This window comes from Thamnophis elegans, chromosome 1 (assembly GCF_009769535.1).
Source record: "Thamnophis elegans isolate rThaEle1 chromosome 1, rThaEle1.pri, whole genome shotgun sequence".
Lineage (NCBI taxonomy): Eukaryota > Metazoa > Chordata > Lepidosauria > Squamata > Colubridae > Thamnophis > Thamnophis elegans.
In genome coordinates, this window is record NC_045541.1 from 128,117,271 (window position 1) to 128,129,824 (window position 12,554).

General features: G+C 36.2%; 1 protein-coding gene across 3 annotated transcripts in view; it reads right to left on the reverse strand.

Annotated features, from left to right (window-relative positions):
• Nucleotides 1-3,198: 3,198 nt before the first annotated feature.
• Nucleotides 3,199-12,554, reverse strand: part of BAZ1A (bromodomain adjacent to zinc finger domain 1A) — a 51,700-nt gene continuing 42,344 nt past the window's right edge. For all 3 annotated transcript variants that reach the window (XM_032230757.1, XM_032230748.1, XM_032230738.1), the window contains 6 exons: nucleotides 10,167-10,414; nucleotides 9,851-10,080; nucleotides 8,347-8,804; nucleotides 6,863-7,005; nucleotides 5,109-5,196; nucleotides 3,199-4,462 (listed from right to left, as the gene is read on the reverse strand). In XM_032230757.1, the coding sequence (XP_032086648.1) occupies nucleotides 4,272-4,462; nucleotides 5,109-5,196; nucleotides 6,863-7,005; nucleotides 8,347-8,804; nucleotides 9,851-10,080; nucleotides 10,167-10,414 (1,358 nt within the window). In that variant the 3' untranslated portion in view covers nucleotides 3,199-4,271. The remainder of the gene's footprint in view (nucleotides 4,463-5,108; nucleotides 5,197-6,862; nucleotides 7,006-8,346; nucleotides 8,805-9,850; nucleotides 10,081-10,166; nucleotides 10,415-12,554) is intronic.

Consider the following 12,554-nt stretch of genomic DNA (forward strand, 5'->3'; position numbering starts at 1 on the left):
CTGATTATATAATGAGGGGAAAACACATATTTATTATAGTGATTAAGATAAATCTGAGGAGCTGTCTCTTCCTGATGGGACAAGCCTACCACTCTTGTGCCAGTGGAAGAGACCTGCTCTGGATCTTGTCTGCTAAGTAATTGAAGCAGGAAGGGTCAAGGAGAAGAGCCTTTTCTGGCCCCATCCCTGTGGAACATTCAACCACTGGAGGTAAGAACTGCACCCTCCCTTTTGGCCTTCCAAGAGTTTCAAAACCTGACTTTACCAGCTGTCCTGGAGCCCTGGGGGGGGGAGGGTAGGTGTTACTCACTGCTGGAGGTGGCTGCCATGATAAGAAGACATCATCTCCATTCAGTCTGGCACTTAGCTTTCTTAGTTCGGTTTTAATACAGGCAGTCCTCAACTTATGACCATATTTAAGCCCAAAATTTCTGTTTTTAATTGAGACATTTGTTAAGTGAGTTTTGCCCCATTTTATGACCTTTCTTGCTGCAGTTGATAAGCAAATCAGTCCAATTGATAAGTTAGAAAACCAGTTATAAGTGAATCGGACTTTCCCTTTGACTTTGCTTGTCAAAAGATTGTAGGTGATCACAGGATGTTGGGATTCAGCAATGGTCAGAATTATGAACCAGTTGCCAAGCATCTGAATTTTGATCACATGATCATGGGGTTCAGGAGTAGGTTTCTGCCAGTGTTACTGCCGGTTCGGTGCTATTATTAACCAAATCTCATGGTCATTATTTGAGGCAATCTCCTGCCAACTTCCCACAAGTCAGTGAGGAAGCCAGCAGGAAGTTGCAAGTCCCAAGCAACTCAGAAGCAGATAGGTGTTGTGTGCGGAGCGAGAGGAGGCAGGGTGAGGGGCTGTATGTGGGCAGATAACTCTGTAAATGACATACATTAGCATCTTAAATATTCCTGTAATATTTGATTCAACCTCTCGGATTCCCCATTGGATGCCAGATGCAGAGAAGTTGACAAATGAATTTTAAAGTTTAATAATTGAAAAGGGGTCTTCCAAAACTTGGTGGTAAATAACAATAATAATAAGTGTTCCAGGGTGGCAAAATTGAGCCTAGAGGTTGCAGCAAGACAGCTGGCTTTCCAGGAACATATTTTGCCCGGTAGTGTGCATCACAAAGTGAAACATAATCTTTGACATCTGCCCTCGTTCTTGGCCCTCATAAGTTCCCAAGAACCTGATGCTGAATTTTAAACACACTCCCATGACCAGCTGTCTTACTGTCATGACCGAGTTATACGTCTTCCCTCTATAAAGGACCATTGTGCAATAGCTGTCCTTTCTAAACCATGAAAGGTAAAGAATTGTCTTGTGGATCTCCTTGGAGGTCATCTATCTGAGCCCTGATGTAAACCCGTTTCCCTGCTCCCAGTTTTTCTGAAGGTCCAACCTCTGGGGAGACTAGAAATTGCTTGATTTGATTATGGCATTTGGGGGAAACCTTGCTTCACTTAATGACCTCTTCCATCCCACTTGTGGTCATTAATCAATCACATGGGACATTAAACAGAACATGAGGTTCCTGGGAGCCCTAGTGCAGGGCCAGATCTACCTGCCTCAAGCCTCTCAAGGTCTCCCTCCTTGAAGGTCTCTGCATACCTTGGACCTACTTGGACCCAGATCTACCACCTCACCCTCCTCCCCACTGCCATCACAGCCTTACCATCTGCTGTGCCTCTCAAGAGCTTGCACTGAGAAAAGAGAGCAGGCTGCTCCACTCCTCAGTATCCCTAGCCCCATGGCTTTGTCCCAGAAGGAGGCTTTGTCCCAGAAGGAGGAATGTATTTGTGGTACCTACTTAGGTCTGGAGCCACATAGCAGAGGGGTGGAGTGGCCTACTTTTCTTCCCCAAAGACAGGGCCAGAGCTCTACAGTTGGTAAGGAGGAGGAGATAGGTAGATGGTCAGTGGTGAAGGCTAATCTACCCAAAGTTTGTGCATGAAGGTTTGCTGGAACTGGTCTGATGAAAAGAAGAACTAGGGGTGACATGATAGCAGTGTTCCAAGATCTGAGGGGCTGCCACAAAGAAGAGAAAGTCAAGCTATTCTCCAAAGCATCTGAGGGCAGGACAAAAAGCAATGGGTGGAAACTAATCAAGGAGAGAAGCAACTTAGAACTAAGGAGAAATTTCCTGACAGTTAAAACAATTATCAGTGGAACAACTTACCTCCAGAAGTTGTGAATGGTCCAACACTGGAAATTTTTAAGAAAAGATTGGATAACCTTTTGTCTGAAATGGTATAGGGTTTTCTGCCTAAGCAGGTAGACCTCCAAGGTCCCTTTCAACTCTATTATATTCTATTCTATGTGACTGTGAAGCTCTGCAGCAGTCACAATTTTGAAACAGGATCGTAAGTAGTTTTTGGGGAGGGGACAGATCTGACATCTTCAAGTATTATCTGTACACGGTATAATTAAAGCACTATTTGTGATTCACAATAGTATGAATCAAAGCCAGTAATGACCAAGACAGGAAAGATCAATTTATATTTCAGTAACAAAAAAGAAAAATGCTAAAAATACTCAAACTACAAAATAGTTGCTCATCCTACAGTTTTTGTGATTCAGGCTTCAACAATCCATAGAATGAAATTACTAAATGTACAAAATGAAAAAAAAAACCCATAGAAAGTCACACTTCTAAAAACAAGGATTTAGCGGGACATCAGTTACTTAGTGAAGAAATTTTATGATTACCAGGAACCAATAATAGATGAAGTTAAAATTAGAACCCTGTGTCAAAGCATTAAAAATGAAATAAAGTGTAGATGTTTAAATTAAATAATACAAAACCTAGATTTTCTGGAGAAGTTCCTGATGACTGAAGGCAATTATAAAAATGGTGACAGAAGGCAAGATGGCCAGATACACAAGCATCAACCTTCAAGGACACAATGAAGCAAGGAAGGATGGGTTGGATTATGTGCCATCAAGCCTTTACTGATAGACAATCCTGACAAATGATGTCTGTTATAAAGAATCAGAAGTGAGTGAACAAGAAATGGTGGAAACAGTTTATGTTGTCCATCATTAAAATACCTTGCAAATTTTGTCTTCCTGTAAGCTAAACACATTTGAAAATGATAACTACCCGTAGGAAATCTACCCATAGAAGTTAGTTTCACAAAGGGAGTTGTTCACTAGTACATGTAAAATAATACTTGAGACAAAAGTAAGATGATCAGTAACTTTAATTCTGACTTGTAAATTAGTGGACATTTAAAAAAACAATTGAACAATATTTGAAGAAAAATATTTACTAAATTGATAAACCTTTAGAAAAATAATTAGGCAGCTGTTTTGAAGCTGCCTGTGAAAAAGCATGACATTTAGTATGCAAGCAGTACTGCTGATGAATGGCAATAATCTGATGGTTAAGGTATCACACCACTTACCTGAACTAACTACCCATAGGAATAAATCTATCCATAGAAGTTAGTTTCACAAAGGGAGTTGTTCACTAGTACGTGTAAAATAATACTTGATTTTTTTTTCATTTTTTACCAAAATTGTACAAATGAATATACAGTCTGGTAAGTTACTGTTTTGGTGGAAGAACTCTCAGATAAAAAGAGGTCAATTATGAAAAGTATAAACAAAACACAATGAAAATAAAATTAAGGGTTTTTTTTTTAATTTGCAAAGTAAATATTTTATAAATAAAAAACAAATACACAAATTATTTGTAAGCTAAATAAATATCTTACTTAATAAAGTCAAGTTTAATTTTTCCAAACAGCACTGGCACAGTAATTTCAAATATATAAAATTGTACTCATTCACGTAGTGTCAAAAACTGGTATGCAATGACTTCATATATTTCACTCTTTCTACTGTACGTATTGCATATTATGATTATAGCCAAGGTAAAATTCTTACAAAACTATGCCACAGTCTACAAAAGAAAATATTGTTCTCTAAAACAATATAAGAATAGCTGGTGCTGAAAAAAAAAGCATTTGGACAAAAATGGTCTTTAAAATACCAAAGCTACTATAAATCAGTACTGTATTCAATACATATCAAAATTATTAGACACTGAACAAAACTGTAGAAAGGGGAACCATTCCTACATTTTCCTGAGTGCTTAATAAATTGAGAATATAGTGCAGGCCACACTTCCAAGGTGTGGCAGATGTTATTGCTTTCTATGGCTGCATGATTTAAGTGTTTCATTTTCTATGAAAATATAAAGGCTTCTTCTAATTTAAGTCCTAAGAAGTTCTTCTTAAGATATAAAAAGAAGTTAGATGCGTGACTTTTTGGCTGCTGGAACAACATGGTTCATGTAACCTGATGTAACCGAAAGTCCAAGTTTTTGAGCCTGAACATGAAAAAATGCCTGAAGTCTTGTTCCAGCTTTTGCTTCGCTTGTATTACGAGCATTATATTCAAAGCAGTTTGAAAACATCAGCTCAACATCTTCAATGAATTCCGCTGTAAGGAAAAATATAAATATGCCTTTATAGTACTAAAAACAAATATTTTTAAACAAAGAGTTTATCTGTGAAATTGCAGTTGTTTCTATGAGAGCTAATCCAACATAGTGGTTAAGGACCAGAACCTGTTTTTTTTAATCTAAATACCATTCTTATTGCCAGCAATTCTCCCACCCCAAGGAACCTCTCGGATTGGAATTGTAAAGGGAGATCACAATCTTTCTCTCAGAATAAGCCAGCATAAATGTGACAGAGAGACAATACATTCTAATATTTTATTTAAATGTTAATTGTGTTTACATAGGTATGTCCCAGGGGAATGCCGTTTCTGATTCAAAAGGGAAAATATACTACAGCTTCACACAACTCAAGGCAAAAAATGCAGCTGCTTAAAAGAGCTGCTAGTGTAAAAAGCAACTCTGCACTTCAAAACACACTTTTCCTTTTGAATCTGTAGCACCGCAGAACTCTAGTATATAATATTCTAAGCATCAACGCATGTAATATAAGCCAAATGCTGTTAGAACTATTGCACTGGAGGTTACTATTCCAGTGTTATTTTCTAAATTCATTATCCAAAAGCTTGTGGTTATTTAAATTAAATTTTTAAAACATTGTTAATTTATTTAGTCAACATTACTTACAGGCTACTTTGTATTCACATTTGTTCACTTTTTCACGGATTATATTTAAAGCGATGGGCTTTTTTATTATATCGTAGTAGTCTGGTACCTGTACAGTATAAAGTAAACCAAAAAAATTAAGAGATAATTTCATACAAAACAAAACTTTTTTCCCTCATTCCTAGGCAAGTCCTTTGCTTCCAAGCAATTGGTATTGCTTCTTTGGTATGAAGAATGAAATTCATATAACTATATTTGACATAAATTAGTTTTCAGATTGTGTGGAAGAAAATTATAGCTTAACACAAAGTGCTTAAATACAAAGTTTGTGAACCCATTTGAATTTTAAATATTTCTGTCTAAACATGATCTAAAACATCTCCATACATCCTAAAAGTACATAGAGAAAACCCAATTAAGCAAATATATTTGTTCATTATTCATTGAGGAAAAGGACTCAAAACTACATATTTCTATATGGCAAAAATATGTGAACCTCTAGGATTATCAGTTCATTTGAAGGGGAAATTAATCAGGTGTTTCAATCAATGAGATGACCATCAGGTTTGAGTATGGGAGATCCTTCCTAACGAACAGAATCTTGGGTATTCACTATTAAGGTCTAATATCAACACAGATATATGGAAGTTTGTCCTGGCTTGAACAAAGAAGATTTCTGAGGACCTCTGAAAAATAGTGGTTGATGCTCACCAGGCTGGAAAAAGTTACAAAACTATTTCTAAAGAATTTGGCCTCTACAACTTCACTGTCTGGCAGATCATGTGCAAATGAAGGCAATTCAACGTCAGTGTTAACCTCCCCAGGAATGGTCAACTAACCAAGACCACCTGAAGACCAAGGTATGTACTGTAATACTCCAGGGGAAGGGGGGGGGGCTTAAAGAACATTTCTCAACCAAACACTAACAAGGCCTAATCCCCCTTTGCTTTTTTTAATTCACCGAATTTAGCTAACTGTTTTGGAGCATAAGCAATATTATTTAGTTGATTTTAATAATACTACACATATTAATTAGTTCTGCATCCATACTACCCATCAAAGCTGGCTTACTGATTGTATAACCTAACAGCATATTTGTTATTTTTCAAACAGCACATGTAGTGATACTTAAGTGAAAATTCCTTCAAATTTAACTTTTGACTTCCTAGATACTTTTATGTAGGGTTCCCTGGAAAGAATATGGAAGTGGTTTGCCATTTCCTTTGTCTGGAAAGAGGTTTTAAAACTTTCCAATCTACCTTATTGTCTTGGTATTCTCTACTCCCACCTAATACCAACTGTATTATGATAGCTTAGCTTCTGAGCCCAGACAAGTCAGATACACACTGCCCTCTGCTGAACCCTTATTGTAACTTCTATTTTCTCCCTGTCTTCAACAGCTGTTTATGGATTGTTATATATATTTTACATATTTCTGGTCCATTTCAGTTAAGTTCTCTGAGAAGCAACAACATTTTTTATAATGATGCATTCTCTACTTCTTATCATAACACTGCCATCTATTTGCAAAAATAATTGCATTTGCAAGTCTCAATGAAGGAAAGAATTTCAAAATGTAATTTGAATATTTATAGGACTTGAATTTTAGTATGTTACTGTGAGGCCTTTTTATTTGTTTGCAATTTTCTTTCCCAGTATAACATATTTATGAAGAGCAGATTTCATTTACATTTAGTTATTTTTCCTCCTTACAATTATTTCCAATAAATATACATTCAAGTTAATTATTTTAGTATTCTGAAATTATTAGTTACCTGTATTTTGGAAACCAATTTCATAAAAGGCCAACTGTCATCATGTCGCACCAGTTCTACAACAAGCTGCTCAAAAGCAGATAATTCATGTACTCCACCCTGACGCCCTGAGGTTCTCCGATTCAGTGGCACTTGAGATGATTCTGAAATAATAGGATCACACATGGACATCAAAAAAGACAAATGTGGAGAAAGTAGAGAAAATGTAATATATCCAGCATTATAAACTTGTTCAGGTCTTTGGATTACAGGTAGTCTTTGCTCAATTATGGTAATTAGGAACAGCAACTTTGTCACTGAGTGATGCAATCATTAAATGTAACATCACATGACTGACTTATAACAGCAGTTCCAGTTGTTAGATGAATTCTATGTGCACAGTTCCTATGATCATGTGATCACTATTTGCAACCTCCTATTGGCTTCCCCATTGACTTTGTTTGTCAAAAGCCAGTAGTAATGGTTGAAAATGGTAATCACATTACCATGGAACACTGCACTGTCATAATTATGAGTTGGTTCTCAAGTACTCAAATTGTAATTGCTTGATCACAAAAGCCGAATTATAAGGATGATCACAAAACCCTGCATTTAGCATGTTGTAACTTAGAACAGTTGCTGAATGGGTGGTTACTGAATGAGCGTGCTATGGATGGTTGTATAGTTTTCATTTATGACTTGCTTCCAGAATACAGATATAACTCAATCCCAAGTGTTTCAGCCAAAAAGGTGAATTAAAAGAAACGTAATTTGCCAATTAATCTTCCATGCCTATTTACACAACTAGACTCCATATTCTCAAAATTGGAACACAAGAAAGAAAAAGTACTTTTTACAATTCCATACTGTATAATTAGAAATAAATTGTTCTGAGCCTGGTTTGTTCTATTTTATGAAGAAAAACATGATCAGGAAACAGATAACTGTACTGACACTTGTGCTAATTTATTTCAATTCAAGCTTCTTGTTAAATTCACAAAAGTTGATGCAAACACAGCTCACTCTTCCAACAACAGTTTCTCCAATCAATGGTGTCTGCAGCAAATTGCGATGTCATCATACAAATATTATCAATTGCCCACCCTGAGAGAAACTCATGTCACCAATGAACAATATTTTATTTAGGCATTTTCAACTATTCCAAGCATTTTCTGATCCTGGTTTCTGTTTGCTTTCAACATACTATGTTGAATATTATGAAGCTGGCTAGTCAATAAGCATAAAAAAAAACCAAAAATAAACCCAGTTGAAATGATTCGGTTAAGAATTCTCATCCTATTCAAACTACCCCAAATCAAAGTAAGCAAGCAGTATTTCTTCAATATTGCTACAAATAATTTTACGCTTGCAAATTAACCCATTAAATACCCTCCATTCTTAATAATCAAAAGCAGTATTGGACTACTTCACAAAGCAACCAAGTGACACTAAATATGAGCTGAATTTATTCTGGCAGTCAATTTTATTTTAAAAATTTGATATACCTGTAGACTGACGTTTCCTACCCCTTTTGGGGGGGTCTGTATCTTGTGGTTTTTTTTCTACTGAAATCGGAGAGCTTTTCTCTTTCCTTAAATTCATTTCCTCAATAATTCTGAAGCCAAAGGAACCAGAACTACTGTCTGGAGTAGTGTCTGTTGTCTTTATTCCTCTGCGTTGTCTTCGATGGCTGGTCAACTCTATAAACGCATCTGCCTTCAGCATCTCTTGATTATGGCGAGTAATACGACTGCTAAGTCGTAGTGTTTTTGTCCCTGATGGAGGAGCAGATTTTGTTTTTCTAATATTCTTTCCAGGAGCTTTATATGAAGAGCCAATTTGCTTAGGTGTATTCTGCTGACTGCGAGAGTTGTATCTTCCAGTACTCAGCTGATTACTAGCAAGCTTTGAGGCTCTTGTTCTTAAAGTAAGTTTTACTTGAGGGTTCCCCAATTTGGATAAGCTGTAAGAAATTAGACAATTATAAATGTTTGTGACACTATATTTTTTTATTGTTTTATTCTTTAAACTTGTGAATTCAGCACTTAATGAACAAAGATACATTCAATCAGATTTTTAAGTGTATATACAGTACAAATGAGACACTGCAGTGAAGAAATTCCATTCTAGAATCATCAGCTATGTTATTACTTTCAAAGCGCACAAATGATGGTTTTCAAAGATGGTAATGTTAGCACAAGGACATTCCAAAATGGATATTAGCATTTCTTTATATAACCTGGTGTCAATTAATACAGGAATTTAAGTATGATAAGCAATAATCAATGGAAAAGTTTAAAATCTAGGAAGATATTTTTCAGTTAGTAGTTCTAGTCAGGTCTCACCTTTTTTTAACTAACTGGAAATGTTAGTGCAGTATAATGGACTACTGTAATTTGGTGTTTTCTGGAATATGGATGAATTACAAGATGTTTCTGGCATAGTAACAGGTACAGAACATTAAATTACTATACAGATCTTCAGTCACTCTTGATCTAGAAGAATGTGCAATCAGGAGTAGTCCATCTCTCTGGCTAAATGTTGAAACCAAAGGCTAAATCTATGAATAGATAAATAGGTAGCTACTGTACTTTATTCAAGTATAATTCAATTTTATCCAGTTCTTCCTCTTCTATTCTGCTGTCTCCAGGTTCTGCCACATCCACTGTACAAACTTTTTTTGTATTTATTGATGATTGTTAAACCTGTGGTGTTATGTGGCAAGTGCTTGTTTGTTCAGATTCTAAAATCCCAGAGCACTTTAGCATCTTCATTTTCATTTTGTCTATTGTATCCCACCAGTTCTTATTTGTAGGAAAATAATATTTCTTGCAGCTATCCCAATGCTCCACTGTTATTACTTTGTCATGTGGTTGTTTGTGTTAAACTAATATACACACGTGCTCTCTTGCTTATATCTCCAAGATTTGTATCCCTAGAAAGAAAACTAGAGACTACTGGAAGTCTATATGCAACTTCTGCATATTTCTAACTTAGTTTTTGATTTACCTTTTTTCATCTTCTTGAGAATCAGAATTATCAATATTCTCATCCTCTTCTTCCTCTTCATAATCATCTTCACTTTGCCCAGTTTCCTCATAACTAGTTTCATCTTCTTCTTTAATTTCTTCTATAGCCTCTTCATCGCTTTCCACAGATGGTCTCTGTCTGGATGAAAGTCGCCTAGAGCGCTGCTTAGGTCGACATTCTGGACAAAACCAGTCTCCATCAGGAACAGCCTTGAAGAGAGCCAGAACGTATTACTGAAATGTTTTTGTACATCAGAAATAAGTTTTAATCTTCTAAAGAAAATACTTCAAATTACCTTAAGCTTTGGTCTTATACAGTAGATATGATAGCCTCGATCACAGCCATCACAAAGCACCATGCTCTCAGCATCTCCTTTCTTTCTACACATTTTGCACCGAGTATTTAAAATAGACTTAGACCAGATTACACTTCGCTCCAGTGTTGAGAGATGAAGAAAAATCTGAGAGAGGCTAGCAGAAGAAAGGAGAGATTCTCGCCAACGATCCAAGACTGTTTTGTGTAAACGGCCACCATCACTGCCATCTTCAAATAAAGAAAACAATGTCACACTATTATTTATTATGCAGCGAAACATCTGTGTTCTAGTACTATTTGCATAGCACAAAAATATGCAGAATAATCAACCTTGTTTAAAAGTAATATACTCATTTTGTAAATTTAAATATAGTCTCTTTTTCACAAAGTGTTAAATGAACTAAATGGAGTCATTTGATAGATACAAACATTTGGTATTCCAAAAAGTTTTAGAAAACTTCAAAAGTTAATGAGAAATTAGAAACTGATTCAGACAATAGAGGATCTATCTAGATTATAAACAACATAGTGTTAGTTTCTCTGTGATCCTACTTCAGCTTTAATTCTCACAGAAGTTATTATTCAAGAAACTATTTTTAAAATAATATATAAAATTAGAATATAATATAAATAATCCGTATAATATTATGAATATGTATACTGGACAGATGGCTTAGAATAATTAGGTGGACATAACAGTGTTATCTGGTGTCTAAAATGTGAAAAACAGAATAAAATTTGTAAATTTACCCCAGTGGCTTTTGATTGCAATAGTCCTCTTCAGTAGCACAGACTAAAAATATCCTTATCTTTCTAAACAAACACGTATACATTGTACTACTTTTCCTCAAATAATTCATCTTTATCAGAAGATCAGATTGTTGGTGATATACCTGCTTACTTACTCCCTAAAATTCAGAATATTAATTCATCTGCACATAATCAAATTCACCTTCAAGAATTACCAGTTATTATTTAAACTATCTCTTTTCTTTCTTGTAATGTCAAAAGAATTAGATAAATAATTCTTCTGCACATAAATTTTTCACACATATGAAAAACAAGCCAATGAGAGTGGCGATGTGATTTCAAATGCCAATTTGTTGGAAGATAAAAAACTAGCTAGGGTTCATTCTTCCACAATTTATTTAAAACGTACTACAATAAGGTCAAACAAAATATAATCTTAATCTAGTCTAGTGGCATGACAGCTTAAAAGGCAGTGACCAAATTGAAGCTGCCCAGAAAAAAAGAAAAGCTACCATTCCCTTTGGATATAATTTCACTTCTTTGAAATAATCATGTTTCTGCCAGATCATCAAACTGCTGTGTCTATCAGAACTTTTACCCTATTAATACCAGCACGTTTGTTTTTGGAATAAACAATTCCAGCTTTGTCCCATTACCTTGGTTATAAAGCTGGATAACTGCCATGCACTTTATGAAAAGCAATACTTTGGAAAATATTTCATATATAGATTATCATTTTTCCTCCTTTTATCACCTTTCTGATCTTTTATTTTCTTCTGCATCACCTAGTTACTTGTCCAGAATGCAGCCGCGTGAGCGATTGTGGGTGCACCTCGGTACACCCACGTTACACCTATCCTCCGTGAGCTGCACTGGCTGCCTATTGGACTCCGGACGTGCTTCAAGGTGCTAGTCGTTACTTTTAAAGCCCTACATGGTATTGGACCTGGGTACTTGAGAGACCGCCTTCTGCCAATTACCTCCCTACGACCAATTAGATCCCACAGATTAGGCCTCCTCCAGATTCCATCAACTAGCCAGTGTCGACTGTCGACCCCCCGGGAGAGGGCCTTCTCTGTGGCTGCTCTGGCCCTCTGGAATGATCTGCCCGTGGAGATTCGGACCCTCACCACCCTTCAGGCTTTCCGCAAGCTGTTAAAACCTGGCTGTTCCGGCAGCCCTGGGGCTGATGAGTTCCCAGCCCCACTCGAATGGTTGCGGCTGTTGATGAGTTTTTAATTTGTTGTTTGTATTTGTTTTGTCTTCTTGTTTTTTGTACTCCCCCTTTCCCTATTCGGTTTTGTTAGCCGCCCTGAGTCCCTTCGGGGAATAGGGCGGCATACAAGTTTAATAAAACTAAAACTAAACTAAACTATTTCAAGTTCATTTGGAAACAGAAGAGAATCTTTCACTAGCATAGCCTATTTTTCCAAAAATAAGATTGCACTGCTATAGGAACCAGGACCATCGGGGTGGGGAGGAGAAATGGGAAATAAAAGAGTGTGGCTAAAAATTGACGTTGTGTTTCACTGTAGCAATGTTTATTACCAAAATGATTGTGAATTTTGCAGTTTTACAAACATTTTCAATCCTCCATTATGTATATTGTCTTTTGCCT